The sequence below is a fragment of the Microchirus variegatus genome (genome assembly GCF_963457635.1).
Source record: "Microchirus variegatus genome assembly, chromosome: 14".
In the NCBI taxonomy this organism is placed as follows: Eukaryota; Metazoa; Chordata; class Actinopteri; order Pleuronectiformes; family Soleidae; genus Microchirus; species Microchirus variegatus.
Window position 1 is genome coordinate 6,143,357 of NC_139815.1, and position 27,544 is coordinate 6,170,900.

The 27,544-nt window shown below is 39.9% G+C and overlaps 2 protein-coding genes across 3 annotated transcripts in view; one reads left to right on the forward strand and one right to left on the reverse strand.

Annotated features, from left to right (window-relative positions):
• Nucleotides 1–407: 407 nt before the first annotated feature.
• copb1 (COPI coat complex subunit beta 1) lies at nt 408–11,380 on the reverse strand. 2 transcript variants are annotated; one of them, XM_083900657.1, is made up of 22 exons: nt 11,264–11,380; nt 10,096–10,246; nt 9,549–9,778; nt 8,485–8,654; nt 8,295–8,409; nt 8,109–8,201; nt 7,882–8,019; nt 6,706–6,825; nt 6,452–6,559; nt 6,072–6,218; nt 4,723–4,868; nt 4,390–4,486; nt 4,139–4,299; nt 3,906–4,026; nt 3,590–3,817; nt 3,310–3,489; nt 2,403–2,547; nt 2,173–2,292; nt 1,946–2,091; nt 1,728–1,817; nt 1,462–1,617; nt 408–654 (listed from the first exon to the last, which is right to left on the reverse strand). In XM_083900657.1, the coding sequence occupies exons 2-22, from the start codon at nt 10,184–10,186 to the stop codon at nt 595–597; spliced, it is 2,862 nt and encodes a 953-aa protein (XP_083756783.1). In that variant the 5' UTR covers nt 10,187–10,246; nt 11,264–11,380; the 3' UTR covers nt 408–594. The 2 variants fall into 2 exon arrangements, with proteins under 2 accessions (XP_083756783.1, XP_083756782.1); XM_083900656.1 differs by having other exon boundaries at nt 1,707–1,817.
• Nucleotides 11,381–14,287: 2,907 nt separating this feature from the next.
• The window catches only part of pde3b (phosphodiesterase 3B), a gene marked incomplete at both ends in the record, with an annotated part of 120,376 nt that continues 107,119 nt past the window's right edge, over nt 14,288–27,544 (forward strand). The window contains one exon of the mRNA XM_083901033.1: nt 14,288–15,169. Within this exon, the coding sequence (XP_083757159.1) occupies nt 14,288–15,169 (882 nt within the window). The remainder of the gene's footprint in view (nt 15,170–27,544) is intronic.

Below are 27,544 nucleotides of genomic sequence, written 5' to 3' on the forward strand. Positions count from 1 at the left end.
GTTTCTGAGGGACTTTGAGAACAAATTCCAACACAATTTCAGACAAACCCATCAAATATAGTTATTAAAACCTGGAGCTAAGACGCTGAACGAAGCAGAAGCTGCCAGCAGGAGTCCAGTCACTCTGAGACACAGCGACCTTCAGGAAATGGCTGATAACTTTGTTTGAAAACTTTCTTATTCAGTCATCGACACTGAGTCATTCTAACAAACCACACCCTTTGAGCAGTTACATAATCATTAGTAGTCAATGAAAAATATTCTGTATGATTACACAACAAAAGTTCTAGTAACACAAACAATACAATTAGATCTATCTTACACAACAACGTGAGCTTAACAACTTACATATAAACCTGCATTAAAAGCCATGACTCAATGAATACAGCAGGAAATGTTAACTTTTCTCATTCTTTGAATACATTTGTTTATTGTAAATAAGACGGGAAACTTACAGAGATGTAATTTTAGACAGAAGTGATGTAAAAAAACAAAAAAAAAACAGCACAGAAGCAACTGATCACATAGTTCTTAATTTGCAACGATGAAAAGGCTGTAAAATGTGTCAGCAGGAGGAGCTGGATCAGAGTTGTCTCAGACGTTTGTCTTTTTCTGCGAGAGGTTGATCTTGTCGCCGAGGCTCAAGGCCATCCCCTGTGGAACAAAGGTGAGAGGAGTTATTGCAACACCGATGTTATATATTAACAGAGTGAACACAAACTGATAAGGTCATTGAAGCACAAATCTTTCAATGAGGTATTGCATTGAAAAGGTGTGATTGGCAAAGGACAAAAAAAGGGAAAATATACAGTGCACCTACCATGACGCGACGGCATTGTATCGTTTCAAAAATTAAAATAAAGTGCAGTAGCCAACATGGAAGAGAGTTAAACCATGTTAAAAAAATGTAAATGCTCTTTCACTCACAGAGACTTTCATCTTGGCAGAGATGGCCTCAGTGCCACAATTTCCTTCTTGAAGTAAAAGTGGTTGTCAAAGAAACACTGCTAGAGATGTCTTTTCAGTGTTTAATGAAATAAACTGTTTAGTTTTAGAATCAATCTGTTAAAAAATGTTGATCAGTGTTCATCAAACCTGGAACCCAGTTTTTTTTTTGGTCAAATGGAGCAAAGAAACCAGACAATATTCACCGGTGCCACGGCACGTAAAACTCATTCTAACAATCGGGAGGCACGTAAAACATGACGTGACGCGCGTCTTTATCCGGTCAGTCGTCATGGAAACTCGTCATGCGTTATAACGCCGTTAACGGGCCCAGCACTAATAATATAGTTTTTTAATCATGACAGCCCCCCAAGAAAACTCTGCAGATCTGCATGATTCACGTGAGGCTCATTTTCAGGCCGAGAAAAAAGCGGAAAAATCACACCCCTGATTAAATATCCTCTGCAAATGAATTACACAAGGCCTTGGTGTTGTGGCGAAGCAGTTGTGACCCACCTGACTTTTAGCTCTGATGCGTATGTGTCCGTTGACAGGTGCGTCAGGCCCCAGGTGGATGGGCTTCTCAATGCTGACATTAGCCAGAGCGTCTTCTCCAAAGATAGAACGAGCATAAAGGTTGGCGGCCATGAAGCCACAGAAGCCAGACAGAGCCTGGTTTTTAAAGACAGACAGAAAGACTTGCTGTGTGACACAATACTTCATTTATCTTTTATGCTCACTACTTTTAAAACCTAGTTTACCATTATTGCTCCGTTACCAACCTTCTCAGGAGTGAGACACTTCATGTTGGTGGATTTGAGGATGTGCTGGAGGTATTCGTTCAGGTCGGTAATATTGGTGTTTACAGTCACCTATAAAAACAAACACCATTTGAGCTGCCATCTTCTATTGTTTTCAATTAAGTGCCATTATATATGATTTGAATGTACATCACAATGTATAATAGTAAAAACAAACAAAATACAAATGCAAAGCCCACCTTGTTTTCCCACTCAAACTCTGCCCACATCTGTCTGAACTCTGCGTCAGTACAGGAGGCCGGCTGAATGTAGTCCATGATGTCAATGTGAATGTCACTGAGCACGACACAGTTTCTGTCGCTGGCAGCTCCCGACACATCGTAAACTGTCGAGACGGGCGCAGAAAGCATCACAATTAAGGAAAACACAGCGAAACAAACACAACATGATGAAACATAACTCTCACCAATGTTGCCGAATATAATGCCATTCTCGGTAGAAGCCACTTTGACGTTGGCCTTGATGTTAGCAAAGTCATGTGGAGCCAGAGTCAGAGGCGAAGGCTTCTCAACCAACTTGAGATCACCTGTAGAAAAATAAGACTCATGATAAAGCAACACAGATGCAATCATCAACTCAGAATCAGATTTACTTTAGAAGAGAACCTGTAGATTTCTCCAGTGTGGTGAGACTCACCTAAAGTGGCCAGTTCCAGGGTGCAGTTCTGGAGCGTGTCACTGGTTTGGTTGACCACTAGCACGTCCAACACAATGTCATACTGGTTGACATGAACGTAGGCTTCAGCATACACTGGGTCTGAGAAGCCTGTAAGCTGAGTCACCTGGACAAAGTGGACAACAACAAGAAGAATTTAATGATCAGTTGAAATGACATCTAAATATAAATAATAATTGTTAAAATCTTTAAAGCCATTGATGTGGAAGACAAGGAATTCACTATCTGTTTCAATCTGTTTTCAGCTGTGCTACCATCATTGCACAAGGGTTTTCTAATCATCCAATAGCCTTCTAACACGATTAGCAAACACAATGTACCATTAGAACACTGGAAATGGGCCTATATACACCTATGTACATATTCCATTAAAAACCAGACGTTTGGGGCGGTGCGTGGCACAGTGGATAAAGCGGCCGCCCCATGTAGCGGCTTCGGTCCTCAAATCAGGCAGCCCTTTCCTGCATGTCATTCCCTGTCACTCTGCCTCCCTTCCTGTCTATCTCTACTACATACTATCAAATAAAGGCAAAACCCCCCCCCCCCCCCAAATAAAAAAAAAACTGACGTTTGCAGCTAGAATAGTCGTTTACCACATTAACAATGTTAAGAGTAGTTCTGATTCATTTAATGTTATGTTCAATAATAAAAGTGCTTTTCTGACCCCAAACCTTTGAACGGTAGTGTAAATTTAAAAAAGGAACTACCAGTAACTTCAGTCTGATTCATCAACTAAATCTGAGATTATTTTTACAAATTCAAAACTGCTTCTTCCTACAATGGAAATCAAAAACCTCAAAATCTAATTTATGTTAATGTTCAAACAAAAAACATTAATTTCAACTGCATCTCCAGACTCATGCTGTACCTTGTTGAGTTTGGAAGCCAGGGGATCAGCAGCCTCCTTCCGCTGAGTGTTGCCCATAGCAGCCAGAAGACTGAGCTGGAACTGGTCCTCTTTAGAAGTCATTTCATTTTTGGCCGTCAGCTGCACGAAGGAGATGGGGTCGTCTGCCTGGACTGTTACGTTACGCTTCTCAGACTCTTTCTGTGGTCAGAAAACAATGTTTTTCTATATATATTTGTGCCTTACAGTCAAGAGATTATGAATTGTACTGATGCTGAATTCAGCGGTGAACTGTCATTACCTTCTGTGACAACTTCTCTTCCTCCAGTCTGATAGCCAGCATATGTGACAGGGATTTGCGACACTCCTTGTTGAATATGTCATTCATAAGTGGCGAGCACTCCGAGAGGACCTTCAGGCAAAGTGAGATGCGCTCCACGTCGTCGTCTGTGATTGGCTTCTTGGGCAGCGAGGACTTGCCCAGGTGCAGCACAGTGACCATGATTAGCATGGACTCTGCAACAAAGGACTAAGGGAGGCAGCATCAGAAGAGGGATTAGAAAAACATGGCAGATGTTTGGCAGAGGATAATACCTTTAAGAGAGAGGGAATCTTACATTTTGTCTCCTTTTCTCTCCAACAATAGCAACATAGCGTAAGGCCACTTTGGTTAGAGTGGTTGCCAAGGAAGCTGCCACATAGAAATCTCCATCCATCAGGAAACCTCTAAGTGGAGGTCTGGAACAATAAAATCAGTGTTTATTGGTTAGGATGGAGAGTAAACCTTGTTTTAAATCAATAAAATATTATGGAGTCAAAATGACTATTCAGCATAATGTGCAATGTTTACCTGTCTTCATCTTTTTTCAAGGGTCTGGATGAGCTGAGTGCACTCTGCGTCACATAGGTGCCCATCTCCGTCACCAGCTTCTGGACTGGAGCTGCACTCACTTCATCCTCTGCCTTCACCTCTCCTGTCTCTTTCTTTATCTCATGTTCTACAATTGGGATCTGTCCAGGATAATACAGATATCACATATTTGTGGCGATTATTACGACACTGCTTAGCTCATGCTACATAACAACAATAGACAAACATACCTCTCCCAAGGATCTTCGTATTTCTGTCATGACACTCTGGATGTCTTCCTTTGTGCTGCAGTATTCACCCAAGATCCATAGCGCTCCCCTGTAGATCCTGTGTATTAACAATAAAGTGGTCAGAGATACCACAATTCTGAATGATCTGACTGGGACAGCATGTTTAGCAAAAAAAAAGTATAAAGCCTTGAGGAAGCCAAAATTATAATAATGAACAACAGAAGAGTAAGCATGCAACATTTATCTCAATCAAAAAAAACAAAAAACATTTAGATATAAACTAAACTAGGACACTGAATATTATTCACAGTACATGCGCTTATGGAGACTTACTTGACAGTTTTGATAGCGTGAAAGACCTCCAGCATCTTCTCAATGATGAGGGGTCTCAAGTTGTCAAACCTCTGAATAGCCTCTCGCACAAACTCAAGCACATCAGCAGCAGCTGCCTCGTTGGTGTCACTTAGGAATTCCATCAGCTGTTGATCAGGGCAATATGTTATATATATATATGGCATAATGTTGGCTCTTTCAAGCACTTATGAGTATTTTCCCTTCAATTTAACATTAAATAATGCAGTACCCATATCTTACAGTGACGCATCAAAACAACCCAGACCCAGGCAGACACATAGACGTTTGAAAGGCTCCTATTGTGCAAAATCAACTTTTTAATCTTTTAGTACTTATATTTGGGACTCAGGGGGCCATACCAGTCCCCAAAATGTGAAAAAACAAGACTCAGTCATGTTTTAGTGGTTCCACTTTGTCTAAGTATAGGCGATAAAACACGCGATGTTTTAACCTCCCGACCAAGTGACGACAGTGCGTACATTTCACCGTGAATGCTAGCACCCCGCCAGGCAGAGTACTTCACAGCTCCACCGTAGCTCCCCCTTGTCCCTGTGAAATACGAGACTGCAGGCGAGGTCGGAAGAGTGGCTGCACAGCAGAGCACAGTGTTTTACACAAACTTCTAGCCTCAGAGGACTTGTGTGTCCAGTGGATATATTTTATTTATGAAAAAAATGTTCACAAGCTTCACAAGCCCTTTGTTGTTGGTCGTGTGTGTAAATTCCTATGCTGGAGGGACACCTTGAACGCACCAGTACAAACTCAAGGTTAGCGAGTGGCATGTGTGGATCGGTAATATGAGCACGCGTTTGAAAGCACTGCAGAAAGATGTAGATGTTGTCCTACATTTCTTCTCAACCAAAGGCTGCCTTTCTGTCGTGTTTCCACGTTCTCTCCTCGTGTTGTTGATCCACACACGTCACTTTCAGTCGCAGTTACACTGGTGCGTTCAGGGTCTTTTTCTAGCATGGGAATTTACATACACGCCGCACGGCGCATTAATCGGTTTTCTTTGATTTTAATGTTTTTATGATCGCATAGGTGATAAGTGGCGGCGGTATGGCTGTGGATAGTAAGTTAGATCGACACTCCCCTGGAAGCAGTGTGTTTACCTGGGTCTCATTCATATGTAAATGACCAGGCACAAAACCGAGCGTTTTGAAAAAGGCTGTTTTGGCAGGTTATTGAACTGCTATTGTGCTTCATCCTTATGATATTTTGACTAAAGCATGACACAGACATGTTCATTAGGGCACCAGGACCTAGTTTAACTTGGGTTAATAGGGTATAATATGGGACCTTTAATAGAGCGATAATAGGAAGCTTACCACAGGTATGACATTGGCTGCCATGTCAGGGAAGCGGACACTGCAAGAATGGAGAGTTCGCACCAACAGCTGCCTGTATTTATCAGTGTCCTCATGTTCTGTCACGTTGTTTGTCTTGATGACCTCTTTCTTCAAAACAATCACCAACTGCAAAGGAAGAGACGTCACTCGTAAAACTAAGACATTTGAACATATCACTTCAGTCTTAGCTTCTCTTCACTGATTTCCTGTTCTTGTGAAATCAGATTTTAAGGAGCGATAGATCCCTCTCCTGTGGCTCTTCCTGAGGTTTATCCCATTTTCCCCCTTTTGAAAGGTTCTATGTTTCCTCAGACAGGAAAATAACAACAAAACATCGATATACTTTGCATGCCACTGACCTCTTCTACATTACGAGACGAGACAAGGTCCAGTGCCAGCTGCAAGGTTTTCTTTCTGACCTCCAAGTCAGGAGTGCTGAGAACACGCAGGATGTCCATGACAAGGTCCTGGATAAAACAAACATGGGCAACAACCACCTTATGTCTTAACATTCAGTGGAGAAACCTGATACTTTTTGTAGAACTACATATAGTTCTTTATTTATCTTAGACTTTAGCAGCAAAACAAAAACATAAGACATAATTTAAAGAACCTGGAGTACACGTTCATGGGTGGGATGGTCCTTCAGGTCAATCAGGCGATCAAGAACAATCAGCTTCACATTGTTGTCACTCTCCTTGATAATCAAATCAATGTAGCACTGGGCAGCAGCCTGGAGACCATTGAAGAATGCACGGATTGTATTAAACCAACAATATCACTGCTATTGAGTGAAATATAATATAATTTTTAGGGCTGTCAAAATGAACGCGTTAACGCAGGATGATTAATTTATGGAATTAACGCGTACATTTTTTTTAATGCACTGTCTCACTTTCATTGCGCTACGAGTAGACGTGCAGTTTATGAACAGGCAAGACAGGCAACTGCTTGGGGCCCCGAGCCGATAGGGGGCACCCGACACTCGGAGCCTAAATGCATCAGTGACCAGCCGCATCCCCGTCTCCCTTAAACAACAATGGTTGATTTGCAATGACATCTCGGTCGGAAACCCCCCTTTAGGGGGCCCCACGTCTCCTCACGTTAACCTGTGTGAAGCTGAAGGAAAATGAAGAGGCGTTATCAATCAGGAAGTTAGAAGAGGAAGAAAAAAGGAGGATGAAGAAAAAAGAAAGAAAGACACACAGTTGTAAGTGGCACTGCTGGCGCAGATAATGATATAATCATAACATTAACAGTCACTGTCTAACTAACGGGGACAGACAGCAGCTAACATTAGCGTCAGAATGCTAGCTGATGCTAACGCTAACTAGTAGAAGCAGTTCTTCAAAGGTGCTGATGAGGAATTTCCTGCTGTGGGTTTAGTAAGAAAACTATTTAACTTCTATACTTTATATTTTGTTTATAATGTGAGTTATTTACAGTGCAATGCAGTTTTTTTACAGCATTTTATTTTTTCTATTTATTTCTATTGTCTTATAATGTGGGTTTTTTACAATGTAATGTTTATTTTTTTACTAAGCTTGTATATATTTTAACAAGTTATTTACAGTATTTTATTGTTCTTAAATTTATATTTTCACAAACTTTAGTTCGCTCTCGATTCCTACAAAAATATAAAGAGAAAATTTGATTTTTCATATTTACGAATGGTAATTAATCGTGATTAATCCACAGCTACCCTGTTTAAAAAATTTAATCTTTTGACAGCCCTAATAATTTTATAACCATAAATGATCCACACAAAATTAGCATCCATCTGATGTACCTTAATGGCTGTAGGAGCACTGGAGAGGGTAACAAGAGTGCCAGCAGCCTCATACTTAACAGCCGGACTAGAGGACTGCAGCAGGTTGTAGATGCAGCGGATAAACCGGGCACGCTCAGAGGGGTTAGCATGGCAAACCTAACGGACAGAACAAAAAGAGCTCAAGGTCACACATGAAAATGGCTACTCTGAAAGGATGCAGTTCTGATTAAAAAGCCTTGACTCACTTTGTAAATCAGCTCCACAATGACCAGCTGGAGAATGTCACCAAAGGTATGCACTTGGTCAATGCACGTGCTGAGGTAATCCAGAGCTCGATCCTGTACAGAGTGAACAAGACAATGGTGTGTTTAACCATTATAAACATGATATACATGTTTAAATATCTGCACACGGTGGTAGAAGAAACAAACCTGATCTGCATGAATCAGCATCATGAAAGCATTCCTCTTACAGCTGGCATCTTTCTCATTAACAAGAAAATCGTGGATCAGCTCAGGAGCATCCGGGATGAGATGTTCAAAATTCCTAAAACAAATTATTGTAATTCATTTCTTGTTCAATAAAACATGGGGTTAAAAATGGTGGCTGAAGAGTTTGTACCTATAAATGGTGTAAATGGCCAGGACAGCATTGCGGCGCACGTAGCTGTGACGGTGCTCCAGACAGGCGCGGATCGCGGGCATGAGAGGCTCAAGTAATTCAGATTCCTTCAACTTGCACAGGAAACGCAGAGTGGAGCCGCGGATGAACTCGTTGGGGTGCTGCAGGTCCTACAGGTTCAAGAAAGAGTTCACAAAATGACTGTTGAACTGTATGGAATTGATGAGGCTTCAGCAGTCTCACAACTAGGGCTGTCACTTTTATTTGAAATTCAATATTATTTTGAACGTGGGGTGTAAAATTAACAATTGAAGAGTTATTACCTACTCGAAATGTATAGTTTTATAGTAAATCTTTTCATTTCCATAAAGAATAGTACCAAAATAATCAGCCCCAACTGTTCCATTTTATGGGGTACCAGAGTAAAATTGTCAGGGTCAGGGACTGGCTCACCCCACCCCAGTCAGCTGATTGGACAACAGAAAAAAATCACTCCATTGCGATCTGAATAAATATCCCATGGAAGACGGGGCAAACAGCCACTGTTTATACTCATATAAAGCTTGACATCTTGTTGAGACAAACAAAACAAAAAAAGAGCCACTGGATGCTCCATTGTTGTCCGTTGCGTTGCATTCAATGTTGTTGTTACTTGCGTACCAAGTAAAGGTACTGTTCTCAGTCGAAATGCAAGCCTGACCAAGGGCTTTACCATTCTAAACCTTACTGTGATGTACCAAACCGAATTATAACATGATGGAAACACAGTCTATGGTGCAACTCATAGATTCCTATTAAAGTAGTACCCATTAGAATCAGCAGTGAGCGCATGTAAGGTTTCCGCAGCAAGTGCATTTTGGAGTCTCCCTTTCTAAAAATAGCAAGCCCTTAGCTTTGTTGGAGAGGCACAATGTGCACCAAATACCCTCTAACAATCCAATTTTATACTCTCTATATGACTCATTAATATTTGTGTGTGACAGGAACATCTGTCTCACTGTTAAATTTGTACAGAATAAGTAAATACATCTTTCAAGTTGATCACAGTCTGTTAGTTAGCTTACCTTTCTGTAAGCATCACAGACTAGGATCATCTCCTGAAGCAACTTTCCATCTGGGGTTGTTTTGGGAACAATCTCCCAGAAAACCAGCAGGAGCTTCTTTATGGTGTGGTCCTGAAGTGGCAGCACGAAGCGGATGATGGTCATCAGTAATCCTGGCAACTTCTCACCATTCAAGATCATGATGATGACCTTCTTCAGGGCTTCAGTCTTTGCCTTGATCTCCCCCTTTTCTGTGGTTGTTATTAAGAACATGTTGTGTCAAGCATTGCTCCAAAGATGCATTATTGTTTATACAGAATTGCAGCAAAAAATCTAATATATTTTGCTGAATATGTCTTTATTTGGACATATTCCAAATAAATATTGGAATATGTCCAATACTTCATTAGTCAATCATTCAAATTCTTCAAAAATCTATTTAACAGCACAACTATGTACATTCTATTTTGGTTTAAGGAGGAAAAGAAAATCATAATTATTGATACTGTTGAATTGGAATACATAGTGATTCATGACAAAAGCATATTGTTGCAGCCCTAATAGTTACCTAGATCTGTTTTGAGGCTGACTTCAGAAGGGGGCTCTGAGTCAGATAAAACATTGATGAGCGTGTAACAGACATTCTCTGCAGCCATCATTTTGCTGCTGGGTTTAGTACTATTTTAGCAGAATCCCAATGAAAGTTGACAGGATGACACCTATGAGAAACAGAATAAAGCAGGATTAATAAATGGTTTACACAACTGCTCGTACATACACCATCTCAGTACATCCAAATATTTGAGCAGCATAGAACACAAAACAAATACTTCTGCACAGAAATCCCACTGAATTAGATTGATTGGTGTGTTTGTAAAGCAGCAGTGATGCCTGTTTAATGAAGCCTCTTAAATAAATCCAAAATAAAAAACCTCTAAGTCTCAGTCGTTGTTTCTGTCAGTCTGGCCTTCTGATTTTTCTTCTTCTTCCTATAATTTCAGGTATGGTCAACATAAACGTAAACCTTTGTGGTAATTATTGGGCCAAACAAAACTAGCATAAGAAACAATAAACATTTACTGAGTTTTACAAAGTCTTTACAGTGGTTGACTTAACTGAAACGTTGCGTTTTACTTGATGTTTTGCTGCCTGGCTGTTAATGCTTAATGTATTTGCTCGCGCAGTCAAAATCTTTAATATAAATACATACAAACACATATGTTCATGTTATATAGGCCTTGTTAGCTTTGCTACTTGTGAATACATATTTTAAGTATGACATACGTGACAAATGATATACCTGTACACAGGCTACAACACTTTAAATGACTGGCGGTCAATATTTGTTTCTTCTACATTTTCTGTTGCTTTCAACTGAAAAAACCTAAGCACGGCACTGCACGGCACAGCACAGCAGCTAGCGCCAGCTAATATGACTAAAATCCTTTGACTGCGCGAGCAAATACATTAAACTTAGCATTAACAGCCATGCAGCAAAACATCAAGTCAAACGCAACGTTTCAGTTAAGTCAACCACTGTAAACAATTGATGAATTACATTAAATTACCACACAGGTTTACCGGCTAACAAGCTAACGCTAGCTAACACCAAGTTAGCTTCTGCCCTGGACAGCAATGAAATGGAGGACAGTGGCGTTCGCTGTGTATTAACATTTCTCACGGTTCACGAAACAATACATCACTCGTGTTAATCAAAACCACGCTACATAACCTACCCGGGTGCACGACTTCTACCCTCCGAAGTGACCTTCGCTATCCAGTTTTGGATATTTACATCCGTAAAAAGAGAGCCTCCTCCGGCCGAGCGGTCTCTCCACTACTTCCTAGTGACGTGGAAGACTACTTTCAGAGCCACATCACTGCTACCGTGCGTCCGAAGGTTCAAACATAAGAATAGGTTAAAGGCGCATTAAAAACAATTCATTAGCAGATGAGAGTTGATTTTTTTATGTGTTTCTCTCGCCATTTAAAGAAAACAAAACTAACAAACATGACTTAATGTGTGCATTCAAATGTGTTTTATTACGTTATGTCCTTATGTACAGTATTTACAATCCCTGTCCTAATCATAAAATTTACTTGTGACGTATTTATTGACAGGTGTGCACAGACATTTGTAAGGACAGGGGCAAAAATTTAAACTAGGCGTGTATGATTTTTTTTTTTGTCTTTTTTTTGAAAACCTCATAGTGTTTTCTCACTGGGATAACGGTAAATTAGTTTTAATTCAAAAAGGCAGCAGTACCGAAGTTTATTCTATAAGTGCACCTTCTGATCATCACATTTTTCCTCTAAAGATATTTTCCCACATTTTTTTACACAGGTATAGAGGGGCATCCTTTACAGCACAGCATCACTTTCTATCATTGATATGGACATTTTCTACACAGCACAAAACATTATTCCCTCAAAAGCCAAATTCATCATGACATTAATAACAATTCATAATGATTGGAAGGACGCTCATAGGAAAAGAAGTTGCAACGGCATCTTATAGGGCACTGCGTCACTTTTCTCCACTAGAAAGGCACTCCTTTAGAAACAATTGATTTTATTTAATTGCATGTTTATTCGGACACACACATTGTACTTTCAGAGTTGTTCAGAGCCTCCATCATTTAAAGGTGTATTTGTTTGTGCAGTATTTGCTACAGTTTCCCACTGACTCCACATGTGCATCATTGACAAAAAAATTATTGACATGAACTTGGTTGAACTGTTTTTGATTTGTTTATTACGCCATCAAAATTGTACAATAGACTTTTCTAGTATGCAGCACCCTCTAGTGGAAGCTTAGTCCTGGTGACACTAGATGCACATCAACTGTTATGCAATCAAGAGTTCATTAGGCCATCTAACCCTACAAAACTCACATAAAGGTCAAACGACACAGATGGAAGGTCGGTATGCATTCAAACATTTCTGTGTTTTGGTTACTGTTCATTTTTTTCATGTGAGTTTCACAAACTGACAACACTGTCAATTGTACCAAAAGGCTACACATTTACAATAGACTCCATTCAGATTCAGAGACAACCTTGCACTGATTAACTCCCATGCAAGCAAGTATGTGCATGGGCCCACACATTCACACTGAGTTGTCATGATAAGGAGAATTTATGCTTCAAATCAGTCACAAACAAAGTACTTGTTTACATCACAGAGCCTTGACAGCTACAAGAATAATGTTTACACTTGCTACAATACTGTTTGTTGTTCAATTCTCATTTAACTTGAGAGTAAAAAAAGACCAGGTATGATTCGCCAGAAAGTTAATGTATTTTTCTTTAAAGGAGGAAATATTTCATAGAATTGATAGTTGGATGGTGCATATAAATACTGATGTCTCTTAAGTAAACACTGTCATGCTGGACGTTGAACTGATGGAGAGACAAAAAGCAAACAAAATTAAAAAAGGACACAGTGTTCACCACTCAGAGATACAATCACAAAAAAGTGATTTAGATCATAAGTATGTGCTTTTTAAAATGAGTCACTCATGTCAAATACTGACAGTACACAATGAGCGGGGTATTAATACTTCAAATGATGTGAAGTTAGATCACGGATTTCCAACCTCTGGTGGCTAAACATAATTTGTTTATTGTTTTTATGTCTTTTTAAAATGTGTATTTAAAACAAACAAACAAACAAACAAACAAAAACTGTTTTGGGGAAATTATTATTTGTACAAACACATCTGGCAAGTACTCCATCTAGTGGAACAGAGAGGTAAGGCAATATAGTAGTTAATGGTAACAAAAAATGTGAATGATTAAATCGAATGTAGAAAATAAAAAAATAAACATACTAAAATGAATAAAATACAAAGAATAAAATAGGACAATAATACATAACAACATAATGTACATGTATGTATCCTTAAAATCGTGTAGTTAACTCATTTTGGTTTCAATAATGACAGCGTTTTGATTATTCTTTAAATTCACTCAGGAAATCAGCAATATCCCTTAGTAATATACATCTGCTGATGTGGAATTTACCAAGAACATTTCTTAAATTCACAATGAAATAACACCAGAAATTAAGTGAATAATGTGTGCAATGGTGAAAGAAATCAGCGATGGATGTATTATCCATGAAATCAGCTCATAACAAACATCGCTTCCTGGGTTACACTCTGACATCATAGGTCACGTGTGTCTGAAACAACCAATCAGAGGCTGGACATGTTTGGACTGGAAAAACAGAAGCTGCTTCCATTGCAACTGTTTGTAAAGATGATATTTATTTTTTTTGTTAATGTGGTGCATATTTATGTGTATGTTGTGTTTATTTTGATTTGTTTGTATGTTTGTTTGCTGATTACATTTGACTGTTTTTTCTTCAATTTGAGAGCAATATTTTGGATTTTTTTTGGGGGGGGGGTATGCTGCTATAATTCAGTACCTTCTACATGAACGTGTAAACATAGTAAATAAACTCAAAGGACATAACGGAAATATGTAAATTGTCATTGGTTGTGTGGTATTTTTATTGAGCAGCTGAGAGCTGCTTTTATTACTCAGCCCCCGCGGTGCCAGTTGTGGCCCGTGGGTGGCGACACAGAGTCCGGCTTTCTGTAAAAACAACATCTCGCCTTCTTTCTTTAGTCCAAGTGCTGGATCACGTTTGAGTGACCATGGAGTGCAATCGCTGTCACGTAGTTGAGCGTTAACACGGCGTGAACAGCAGCAGAGGGGGACTTTAGAGTGGAGACGAGGAGCCACAGTTGAGCCATGGCTGCGCGGGAGGAAGGAGAGGTTTTACACAGTAAAACACGGCACCACGACGGAGCTGGAAGTGTAAACAGCCCAGAGGGCTTCAGGAACGGCTATGTGAAGAGCTGCGTCACCCCCCTCAAACAGGACCATAAGTGGGGCTTTTTGGTGAACGTGTGCAGGTTTTGCAACGAGGACTCAAAACTGTTGAAGGTCTCCGTCCACTACGTGGGCGCGGTTGTCGTTTTCGCGCTTTCTCTCCTCATTTCCAGGAGCTTGCAAAGTGACTCGCTGTGGGATTTGCGGACTTTTTTGTGGGGCTTCTCGCAGTCCACCAGTCCGCTGTTCAGCATAGGATGTGCTTTCTTCTTCCTAACGTTTTACCTGCGGAGAGAAAAGAGGGAGGGCAGCAAATGTTGGCTCGTGTCGCTGCCAGCGTCGTGTTACCTGGGGGATTTTTTGGTTTTGCGGTTCTTGCAATGGGGAGAGGAGCAGCACCAGATGCAAATGGTGGGCAGGTTGTTGTTCGTGTTGGGATGTGTGGGTCTGCTCACGCTCATCCCCACTCTCAAACTCAAACACAGTGTGCTCATACTGGTCTTCGCCAGCGTGGTGTGGCTCGTGTCTTTCACAAGTTTGAGCGGGCTGCCCGCGCTGTTCAGGCCGCTCTTCGCCTGCTTAGCCGGGGTCTGTGGCTCCCTGTTGGGGCTCAGGTTTGACCGTTACAACCCGTCGTCGAGAGAGGCGGCGAGCGCGAGTCCCAGTGCGGAGGAAAAGGTCCCGGTGATCAGACCCAGGAGGAGGTCCAGCTGTGTGTCACTGGGGGAGACTTCGACCAGCTATTATGGCAGTTGTAAAATGCCCCGCAGACCCTCGTTACCCTGCATATCCAGAGAACAGGTAGGTGCTCCTCTTGCAGCTCCAGCACAGGACAACGCTCTGTTGTCGATCGATACTAGTTTTGCAATGGCCTATGTGTAGAAAACAGGACAGGGGATAAAGAGATTTTATTTTCCCTCCACTCAATAAAACCGGTAAACAAAGTATATGAACAACAATTTGGCCTTGGTTGTAATGTTAGTGTCCACAAGGGCTCCTATAATAATAATAATAATAATAATGCATTATATTTAAGGCGCCTTTCAAGACACTATAAGGTCTGGTGATGGCTAATCAGTCGGTTACGTTATCATGAGTGGATCTGTAGCCGAAGCGTCGACAGAGAGCCTGTCGGGGAGCCTCTGCGTAGTCTCCGACTGCACGAAATATTTATAAGTGTCTGTCACTCCGTCAAGGGACAACTGAGACGGCAAGAGCTGTGATTGGTTCTCAGGACAGGCCGACCACAGTGTGCACAGAGTGTCCACAGAGGCGGAGCTGATCACCGCTGACAACGTCGCTGCCAAACTATAAATACGTCATATCTTAACACACACAGCACGTTTAGAAAAGTGAGAAACGGCCACTGTTTCAACAACAACAGTCTTTCTCTCTCGGACGCCATTGCTCACTGTAGCCTGAAGCACAACAACCTTGCACAGCGACCCCTACTGATCGGGCGGGAAATTGCAGTGCGTATCCGTCACCACGACGCAGAAGTATGAAGGCTCGAGGTGTCTCCGTGGTTACGCAGTCGGATAACGCATTACGCAGTTGGAGAAGTATAATGTGGCTTTCAGTGGTTAGAGACAATGGGGCTAGGACTGAGTAGGACTAAGTGAATCAAGTGACTCAAGTGACTCGCATAACCCGGATCATTTAAGTGAGTGACTCAGAATACTCCGAATCCTTAAAAAGAATCGAGTTTGCCAGGCCTACTTTCTATTCCTTCATCCAAGGAGACAATAGCCATGTTTACAGGAACACAAGTAGTCGTAATACAAAAATTATGATCCGATACAGTCAATATGATCATGACCTCCTGGTTTGCTGCTGTGAAGCGTCTGATCCACGTAAATGAGGCATATTTTTTTCCAATTTATTTCTGCTGTATTTTCATTCCAAAAAATAATAATAACTAATAATTTAGTTTACCATGGGATCAGCTTAGTAAAACTGAAGTGAAGCTTCTGCTTCTGGAGAATTAGACTACAGTGCACATGTCAAAATAGTCAATTTTCGACAGAAGGCGCGATGCATCGGATAATTTAATGTTGCATCCATGTGAACCAGGACAAATCTTTTCAGAATGAAGACATTTTGCACATGTCAACATAGCTTTGGACACTTGGTTGAGGTCATGTGAAGAGTGCCCACACATGTACAACTCCGTTCTCAAGAAATACAAGGACACAAATGACAGCAAACTCCTGGAGAGAGATTTGTTGCCCGCTGGAATGGAAAGTAAGATGCGTACGCATGCTCAAAAAAACAATAAACTGATCCTCATTTTTAGAATGACCGTAAATGCAGCCCTGTGAGTGCACACAGAAATGCAAAGCAGGTCACCGTGGACACTAAAAATCTTTGTATAAACCATTTTAGTTTTAGTACATTTAGCTGCATTTATCAAGTTACCTAGAACAAAAACTGTTAAACATATGAAAATGAAAACTCGTCAGCCAATTTAGTGAATAATAACTGGCCAATGCTGATAATTAAAACATGGTCTTGTCACCAGGATACACAACGATAACCACAAGTTTCAGGATTTTGTATTAAGGTCCTGAAATACAGAATACTGACCTCCAGAAAAACAGTCTGATCAAACTCTCCAAAAGAAATTACTTGTTCTTAAGTCAACCTTTATGGTAAAAGAGGAATGTTGTATTGTCGCTGTTTTAACTCGCACTATAACAGGTAGTACACACGTTTTAGAGTGTTGTGTTATGTATAGTATATGGCCAAAAGGGTTATTACAATAAAACCATTTTAAATCGGTTGATATTGATACGTTTTGCTGTAAATGTTAAATAATTGAAGACATATTTTTGATCCTGAGTGGGAAAAAAAAGGAAGTTAAACATTGAAAGCATTTAAATGAAACTGATATTGGCTTTAAACCGTATTATTGGCTTTTTGCAAATATGACGATGCTGGCGCCCTGTTATACTTGTTTTTATGTTTACATTGCAAAATGAAGAAAATGTATATCTACATCTGCTGTGACTTGACTATGCAAAATATTATGTACATTGAGACTAAATGAATGTCTATATACCGTTATCAGCATATTGGTTTATTGGCAAAAAGTCCAATATCGTTCATCCCTATCAATATTGTTAAACATTTGTCAAATTACTATTGAGAAAAATAAATACTGCAATGATTATTGTCATTAAAGTCTAAAATAACTTTTTAATTGTGACATATTGTGTGATGTTTCATGTGTTATCATAAACCTCAAATAATAAATAGTTATAAATTATTATCAATATCACTTATTCCCTAATCAAAAGTAGTAGAATAACATTCATTGTGCTATAGCACACAGATATAATAACTCCATTACTGAACTTTTCGCCACTGGCGATGTTCATATTCACTCTGTTCGGAACAGAGTTCATACACCAGATAATTGATGAAATGTCGGCCTGTCCGCCGCCATCATAACAACAAAAACCAGCAGCGGACCCACAAGTGATGTGGCCGACAATGCCGTCTGACTGCAGCAGTCAAACAAAGGCACAGCCACAAATTATTCAGTGTCCACATCGAGTGTCAGTGTCTCTTTCTTTTCTTTTTTTTTTAATGTTTTTGTTTGCGTATGTACAGGACATAAAATCCTGTCTGTTTACGTACAGCTGCTAACAGATCCTCTCTACTCTACGTGAGTTTTTGTAAACCAATACATGTGTATCAGTTAATATCCAGGCCAAATGAAGACTATCACATTGCAAACAGTTTGTTGCCAGACAATAAAAGCTCCACTAAGCTGTTGCCTTTATATTTGTAAGTAGAAATAAGTGTTGAATATATATTAAAAATAAAATGTGCAGTTATTAGGTGGATGCCAAGCTGTGAGCTCACCTATGTTTTCTGTGTCCTTCGAGCGCAGTTCGAAGTGATAAGAGAACTAAAAATGTACATCAAGTTTGTCTCGGTTGTCCCGTTTCCAGCAGTTGTTTTTCCACTTCATTGTGTTTCAAATTGTTAGCAGATTAGCAGTGAGGCCTGAAACATGGCATGCAAACTAAAACAAAGCATAAAACAGTGTAAAGTTTAGTTTGTTAATAGTAATCATGTCATTAATTCCTTCTGTTGTAGTCTATTTGAAAAAGCTACACATTATAGTTTTCATTTGGAAACAAGAAATTCGTTTTTTTGTTCAGCAAAAATGTTATTTTTAATTGAAAGCAATTATTTTTATTCAATACTTTGTTGTTAGAGGTTTATTGTTAAAACACATTATATTCTCCTGGCCAGGCCTCTCTTGTAAAAGAGATTTTAATCTCAATAAGACTAACCTGGGTATATAAAGGATAAAAAATATTCTGTGTAACGTGCAGTTTGTACACAAACGGTGTGGAAAATACACAAGGCGTTAATAAATTTGTAAAGGCATTAAAATAGTGGAATTTAATCTGTATCGAGTAAACGGATAACCAAAGGCCATTGTTGTCACCCACACCATCACCGCACAGCCCATTAAAAACCAACATGGTTGCTTTTCAATAATCATTTATGTCACAGTCGGGTTGCTTTTTGTAAGTGAAAGGGACAAACAACAGGGGCCTCATGTACAAAGGTTGTGTACGCACAAAAACGTGGCGTACGTCCCGTGAAATGACCGTGGAAATGTGCGGTGCACACACCAACTTCATGGCTGGCGTACGCCCGTTTCTACAGCTATTGTTCCTTTGGCAACACTTAGTGGTGATGCTGAGAAACTGTTAATAATGTGAAAACAAGCAGTCATCACAGTGATGTGCACATCAGAGATACACTTATGAACAATTAACACCTTGCAAATGCTGAAATCCGACATGAGCGAGTACTTAGGGAACGCAAGGATTTACTTGCAAACGATGATAATTGGCTCATAAGCCGATTGCGGTCAGGAGTGTGCCAGTCAACTCTGAGCCGAGCCATGCCAGCTGTGTGGGACGGAATCATCCGAATGTCATCCAGGTTCATCAAACTCCCATACAATGCTGTTAAACAGGCCAACATTAAAGCGCAATTTTCAGCGAGAGCCGGTTTCCCTAATGTAATCGGAGCTAATGACCGCACACACATTGCTATAAAAGCGTTGTCACATAATTTGTTTACGTTAATACGAAACATTTCATTCCATCAATGTTCAAATCATATGTGATGCGCAAATGCAGCCAACATCGTGTAAGGTGGTCTGGTTCAACGTATGACTCACTCATTATGACTAACAGCATGGTGGGAATAGGCTGGAGGCTGGCACAGTGCGCGATGGGTGGCTTCTGGGTGAGTAAATAGTTTATAATAGTTTATTTTAACTGTCCCGTATGTAAAGCAGCTCAATGCATATTTGGGCATGTGCGCATTCAAATATCATGTTTTTGGTTTTCTTTATTTTCTGCTGGGGAAATTAGAGCTACAGAGCTTTCTAACGAGCCCCTGATCGTCTCCCTGTGTTCATCATCCATGTCAGTAAAAGCGTGCGTAAAGATGGAAATGTCAGCCGCGGCGCACTTCTGCATTCATTAATAGTGAGAAAAAAATAAAAAATTTAAACACGAGTCAAAGTGTTTAATATCCTGCCGTCTTTATGCACGAGCGATGTGTGAGCAGCTAATTGTATGACCTGTTGCGGTCACTTTGCTTCGGCGGTGAGCAGAAACCCTCCACTTCACCTCCACCTTGAGATCTGACCATTTCTTTATAATCTGTGTGTGTGTGTGTGTGTGCGCTGCTCGGATCCCACGGCATTTACAGACTCACACACAAGCTCCCACTCACGTCTTTTTTTGTCATATTTATCCCTGTTGAGAGTACCAAACAAAATCTTCCTGCGCATTTTCATTCATTCATTAGAATCTCTTGCTCAGACTGTGTGAAATTCCTTTACTTTCCTTTGTTCAGTGCGTTATTTGATGAAAGAGGTGAACCGCAGGGCCTATTTAAATTGATTTGCATATGTAAATGGAGCGTGGACAGGGAGGAGTTTGGCACCTCTGCATGTGCGCTCAATTCCACGTTGATTTGGGATGTACAAAGGGAACGTGCTTGGATCCATGCGTACGCACACTTTGATACATCTGAATTTATTTGTGCGTACAACAGTTTCTGGGTTTTGGCGTACGCCAAGTTTTAGTAGGAAGTCTTTGTACATGAGGCCCCAGGAGTACACTCCATACAATAACAAGTTTGTGTTTGGATTTCCTGAGAAAATACTATAGTATTTCCAGGGGTCCGTTTCACAAAGCAGGTTTAGTGAAAACTCTGAGTCAACCCTGAAATGAGGGAGACTGAGTTTTCCGTTTCACAAAGGGAGGTAAGTCAAACCAGAGAAAGAGTAGTAACTCTAGCCTGTTTCACAGAGAGAGGTAACTTAACCTCTCGGTCAGTTACCATGGTAACATACTCTAACCTGGTCGGGAGCAGGTTTTTCTCAACAAACCTTGAGTTTCTCTCTGTCTCCACCCTCTTTCAGCCACACAAGGTATTTGATTTCCTCATTCATTCAGTCAGCAGGAGAGTTTTGAAGTCTGTTCTGCATCTACATTACAAGTTATATCAGGTGGAGACTGTTTTCACTACCATGGCATGTCCTTTTGACAGTGATCCCGTGGATGAAGGTGCAGCATTACTGCGCAGAAAATGTAATATTCGTCGGTAGATGATTATCAGACCGTGCATAGATGTTCTTGCATTTCCAGACACTTATCTTTTTTAGTTTCACGTCACAGTCCATCATTTACATACACAACCTAATCAGTCCTTACATTTCCAACATTACCAACCAAAGTCGTGCTTTCACATCACAGCAGATATTGTTGCGCTGCGTTTATTTTTTTATTTTTTTATTTACAAATTGGAGTTTTTTATACAACGTCGGAGATGCAGAGCACTTGAACATGATATAAATGAGAAGTAATTTATGTGTGTGAAAACAGCATTATGTGGGGGATAAATCAGAGCCGGCCCTGGGCAAAGGCAGTATAGGCAAATGCTACGGGCGCCGTCATCCGTGGGGGGGGCGCCGAAAACGGGGGATAAAAAATAAAAAATAAAATATATAGATAGATAGATAGATAGATAGATAGATAGATCCTACTGTTTTTTTTTTTTTACCAGTGTCATTACTACTATTATTTCAAAATATTATATAAGCCCACAGCAACATAAAGTCATAGCAAAGACTATAATGCATTCACTAGAATCTCTTGCTCAGACTGTGTGAAATTCCTTTACTTTCCTTTGTTCAGTGCGTTATTTGATGAAAGAGGTGAACCGCAGGGCCTATTTAAATTGATTTGCATATGTAAATGGAGCGTGGACAGGGAGGAGTTTGGCACCTCTGCATGTGCGCTCAATTCCACGTTGATTTGGGATGTACAAAGTCCTTACATTTCCAACATTACCAACCAAAGTCGTGCTTTCACATCACAGCAGATATTGTTGTGCTGCGTTTATTTTTATTTTTTTTATTTACAAATTGGAGTTTTTTATACAACGTCGGAGATGCAGAGCACTTGAACATGATATAAATGAGAAGTAATTTATGTGTGTGAAAACAGCATTATGTGGGGGATAAATCAGAGCCGGCCCTGGGCAAAGGCAGTATAGGCAAATGCTACGGGCGCTGTCATCCGTGGGGGGGGCGCCGAAAACGGGGGATAAAAAATAAAAAATAAAATATATAGATAGATAGATAGATAGATAGAGAGATAGATAGATAGATAGATAGATCCTACTGTTTTGTTTTTTTTCCAGTGTCATTACTACTATTATTTCAAAATATTATATAAGCCCACAGCAACATAAAGTCATAGCAAAGACTATAATGCAGAAGCCTTTTTCTGGGTGCCTGGCTCGTTGCTCTGTACCTGCCCTCTGTAAGAGGGGCGGAGTCAAGAGTCCAGCTGCCTGAATCTGACCGGACCGTGACTCTGAGACGAAGAAAAAGATTAATGACACTGTATCGGAATTATGTCCAAAAGACTGAAGCCATCCGGCGCCCAAGGAAGGAAAAGAAGGAAAGAAGAGGTAGAAAAGCATGAAAAAGATAGAGGTAAAGTAATGTCAATGTGATGAGGTGCATGAAATTAATAGTTTAATGCATCGTAGTTACCGTTGTTGGAGCAGAGTGTTAGCTTGCTAGCTTACTACGGACGATAGCAACATTGTTTAATAATCAATAAATAGCTGAGTCGACGTGTGTTAATGTTACTCCACCCTCAATTCATCAGGGACGTTTGGAAACTTAACGTTAGGCCTGTTCAGGTGTTATTTTACAGGTGTCTTTCCTGCTTGTATGTCAGTTAAAATGCTTTAATAAATGGTTTATGTTTGTTAAAGTTTACATCAGTGTTAAAGTGCAGTTGAAGTGTATTACTGTTAATATTTCATACCTTAGCTTTCCCATATCATTCATATGCTATATAAACATATATTCATTTCACTGCACTTTACTGGTTTTTGCAATCTGGTTAGAATGAATTGCATTGCAATGACAATAAAGTTGAATGAATCTCATCACATTTTCAATATTAGTCTATATTAGTCTCATGTATAGCACACCAAGCATCTGTTTTTTTATTAAAATGTAACATGTAGTCGTCACATATACTTCTCTTCTCTCTTCAGATGCACTTTTCATTTTCAAATATTTCAGTACCACCCCCAGTAACACAGCATCAGGTGCTGCTGTCCCGTCTACCTCTGCACAGCCCAGTGACAGCATCAGGACTAAAGGCTGCACCTATAGACCCTGCTGACTGGCCATCTCTTCTTATAGACAAAGTAAGAAGAGCGTTAGTTCAGAGGACCATTTCAAACAAGAACGGTTACACATTTCCCCAAAACAACGATGGGAGAAGGTGTCAACATGACTTTTTTAAAAGAGTCTTAGTTAATGGGCAAAAAATAGAAAGGAGCTGGCTGATGTACTCCAAAAAGAATGATAGCGTGAACTGCTTCTGCTGCAAAATGTTCTTAAGAGTATTTTTAATTCATTTTATGTCAATTGTTTTCTTTTGCAGTGTTCAGCTTAATATGTTTGCCTTATTTATTTTGTATTTTTAATTTTATCACTTGTTTCTTTCTTTAGTTTTTATTTGGTGTGATATTTGTTACTCAAAGGAATACAATCTTAACTACACATGCAGGTTCTGTGTGATTGTATGAAAGTTGATTGTGAAATTGACTGCTGCGATGCAAGGGGGCGCCAGCTAAAATCTTGCCTAGGGCACCAAATTACTCAGGGCAGGCACTGGGATAAATCAACTGTACAGTCAAACAGCCACTTATTTACTTTACAATGTAAAACATGATCAAAATGAAGTAATACCATGAGATTATGCCGAGGTCTTACCTGTTTGAACAATGTTTTTATGTTTAATCTTAAACTGCTGACAAGTGCGCTCCTCCCCCGGGGGATTACACCTAAATTAAATAAATTAATAGTCTACCACTCAAGCAGTTTCCCCACGTAATATTATTGTGATTGTGCAAAGGACGACATTTAAACTTCCGCATCAGCAGCAGTGTTCTCCGACGCCGTCTGAAGAACGACGCCCTCCGCTTCCCCGTTGCCATGGTGACTCGTCGAAACGGGGCTCCATTGATGCTGTCTTTTTAGACTTGTCGTGCACGCGCTTAACTTCAGGTGAAACTACTCCGAGTTGAACAAACTAACTCAAATCAGCTGTTCTGAAACCGAAAACTCAGAGTTTCCTATCTCAGAGTAGATCAACTCAGAGTTCAGTGTTAAGCCCAATTTATACTCCTGCGTAAAGTACTCTGCGTAGGTTACGCAGAGACTCTGCGTCGACGCAGAGCCTGTCGAAGAGCCTCTGCGTCGTCTTCGACTGCACAACATATTTTTTAAGTGTCCGTCACTCCGTCAAGGGACAACGGAGACGGCAAGAGCTGCGATTGGTCCTCAGGACAGGCCGAGCGAAGCTGCTCTGTGCCGGTTCACAGTGCGCACCCGAGTGTCCACAGAGGCGGAGCTCATCCCCGCCGACAACGTCGCTGCCAAACTATAAATACTTCATATCTTAATACACACAGCACATGTTTAGACTCTAAATGGCCAATTTCTCGCCTCAAATTATCTTAAAACTGCGTTTCGTGACACAGAAAAGTGAGAAACGGCCACTGTTTCAGCAACAACAGTCTTTCGCTCTCTTTCTCTCTCGACGCCATTGCTCACTGTAGCCAGAAGCACAACAACCTTGCGCAGCGACCCCTACTGATCGGGCGGGAAATTGCATCGCGTATCCTTCACCACGACGCAGAAGTATGAAGGCTCGAGTCGTCTCCGTGGTGACGCAGTCGGATAACGCATACGCAGTCGGAGAAGTATAATGTGGCCTTTAGACTCAGAGTTTGTTGAACCTGCTTTGTGAAACGGACCCCTGCTGCACTGTTTGTTGTGTCACAGTGTGTGTGTGTGAGGCCTGTGGTGCAGCTTACGAGCGGCATGTCAGTGGTTTCGTGTCCAGTGTGCTCTTATGATGTGGATAGAGTGGTATGATATCCTAACAATAATAATTTAATTTTAATTCAGTGTGAATTCATTCAAAGTCACCACGCCCCATCTCTTCACGGTGCAATAATCAGGGCAAGAGCCGGAGAATGATTGATTTCATACAAAAAAAATCAGTTTCTGCGTCACAGATGGACACAAAGGAAGACTTTGAAATGAGTCTCTTAGGGTTCACTGGTGATGTCGGACCATGTTTTCTTTGCACACAATCAGTCTGCTGCCCCCACCTCTGGTTTTCTGACTTTAGTTTTTTTTGTTTACGTTTAAATGATTTCAAATACAGCTACTTCATCATTGCCATGTGAACATAGTTGCACTGTGGAGATGGGAGTTAATTAATAAAATACTGCTTTAAAATTAAATTCAAATTTAAACACAAATATTCATGCTTCCTTAGATGTTTTTATTTTTGTAGACTGATGGGACATCCTGAAAAATATGTTGTCAGCTTTGTGTGTGTGGATACCCTATACAGAAACACTACTTTAGTTCAATGATGTCTAACTACAACAGATGAACTGACAACTTAATCAAGTCTCATTTGCAACAAACTTTAAAACTTTATTTCATCTCTCTTTTTCATCTCAATATTACAACAGTTGAATATAATTAACATCGCATACATTCAAAGACCAATGCAATTTATTTAGCGTTCGTTTTTATTAGCCTAAACTTTTTTTTAAATATTTGAAACAAGATTTCTGATTGTTTTAGCTTCTTAAATGTGAATATGTTCTTTGTTTCTTTGCTCCACATAACAAATAAATCAATAAATGAACCAACCATGTTTGACAAACACTGATCAACATTTTTAAAATTTTCAGACACTTTATGGACCAAGGGATTCATCAATTAATTGAGAAAATAATCGACAGATTAATCGATTACAAAAATAATTTTTAGTTGCAGCTCTTGTCTCAAGGAAACAGATTTAACAAACAAATACAATAACCTATACACAGTGCTTTTTGTCTGTCACATGCATTTTTGGATAATTCACCCTTTAGGCTTTTTTTCAAACCTTCTGACATGTTATATTTGGTCCTTCTGACATGTTCTGTGCAGGTGAGTGCCTTTGTGGTGTTTAAAGCTCCCATAGAGTGGTCCTATCGCACATATGTGAGTTATAGAGGTCTACTTACATACATTAACTTGTTTTTATGGTCAAAAACCTCCTAATTGCTGTAAATGAGCGGATAGAAATCTCTCCTCACTCAAGCTCTCATCAGTTGTGCGGTTTCAGACTGAAATCTCAACCCCAGACCGAGCATACTGAAAATAATAAGAAATTTGACGCCCTACTTTTAGGTGCTGGCCGTAGTTTTTGCCAGCATGTGCCTGTCTATACCCGCTTAGAGTCTGTCCAAGATCAGTTTGGAACACCACAAGATTCTAACAAGATGTGAGGACACAGTGGAACAGCACTTATTAAATGCTGGAAAGTCTCTTTGCGCAAAAGTGAAACTTGGCTGCAGCGCAAAGCAGATTATGAACTCCCCGTGACACTCTCTTCTCTCTCTCTCTCCCTTTGAGCAGTTAACGTAAGAGATCGGCTCATCTGATGCATCTGTTATTCCCTTAATTACAGCACTAAAGCGTCTTCTAAAGAAAGAATGAGACCACGGATAGGGCTGTAATCAACCAAAGAAACTCTTGGTCGACTAAAGCCCTGAAATTTCGACCAAAAATCGACTAAGTGCATTTATAATTCAAAATGTTTAACTTTAATAGTCTACCTTTCACTGCACATAACAAAATATTCCAAACTTTTTTTGTTTTAAGTCTTAATGGTTATGGCATATAGCTCACATTACAGAAAACAATTTAAAAAAGGATTCAGACCTGAAGTGACCTAAGAAGCCACAAATTGATTGAGGGTCTATCATTACAATAAACATGTTCTGAAAATGTGTGCAGCCCACCTATGGAAAAATAAAAAATAAAAAAAAGGAAATTATATTTAATAAGAATTTATACAAAAAAGGAATGCAGTCAACTCCATAACTATCCAAATTATCACTATGAGTAGTGCAGAATTGATATGCTGTGGATGGGGGGAAAAAATGGTATTTCTTACCTTTAAATATTACTATAAGCTCTGCCAGTTGCCACTCTGTCAGAGTGTTGGTGACAATGCGCGATTGATCTGAAACAAACGCAAAAATAAATTGTTTGCTCCATAAAATGACAGAAAACCTGATCAGTGTTTGTCAAACCTGGAAATGATGATGCTCTTGAATGTCTTGTTTTTTTCCACAAACCTAAACAATTCAGTTTTAATGATTTATTTGTTATGTGGAGCAAAGAAACAAAGCAAATATCCACATTTAAGAACAATCAGAAATCTTGTTTTAATAATGAAAAAAGCTTCAAACCGATTCACCGATTATCAATATATATATATATATATACACACATATATACATATATATATATACATATATATATATGTATATATATATACATATGTGTATATATATACATATATATGTGTATATATATATATATGTTATATACACATACATACATAATATACAGCCTTCCCAACACTGCGCTTAGTCTGCCATCAACGCCGAAACACACCCCCTTACACACAATCCCCCCCCCCCCGCCCCGACGAAATCCCACTCCGAACTCACCTCAAA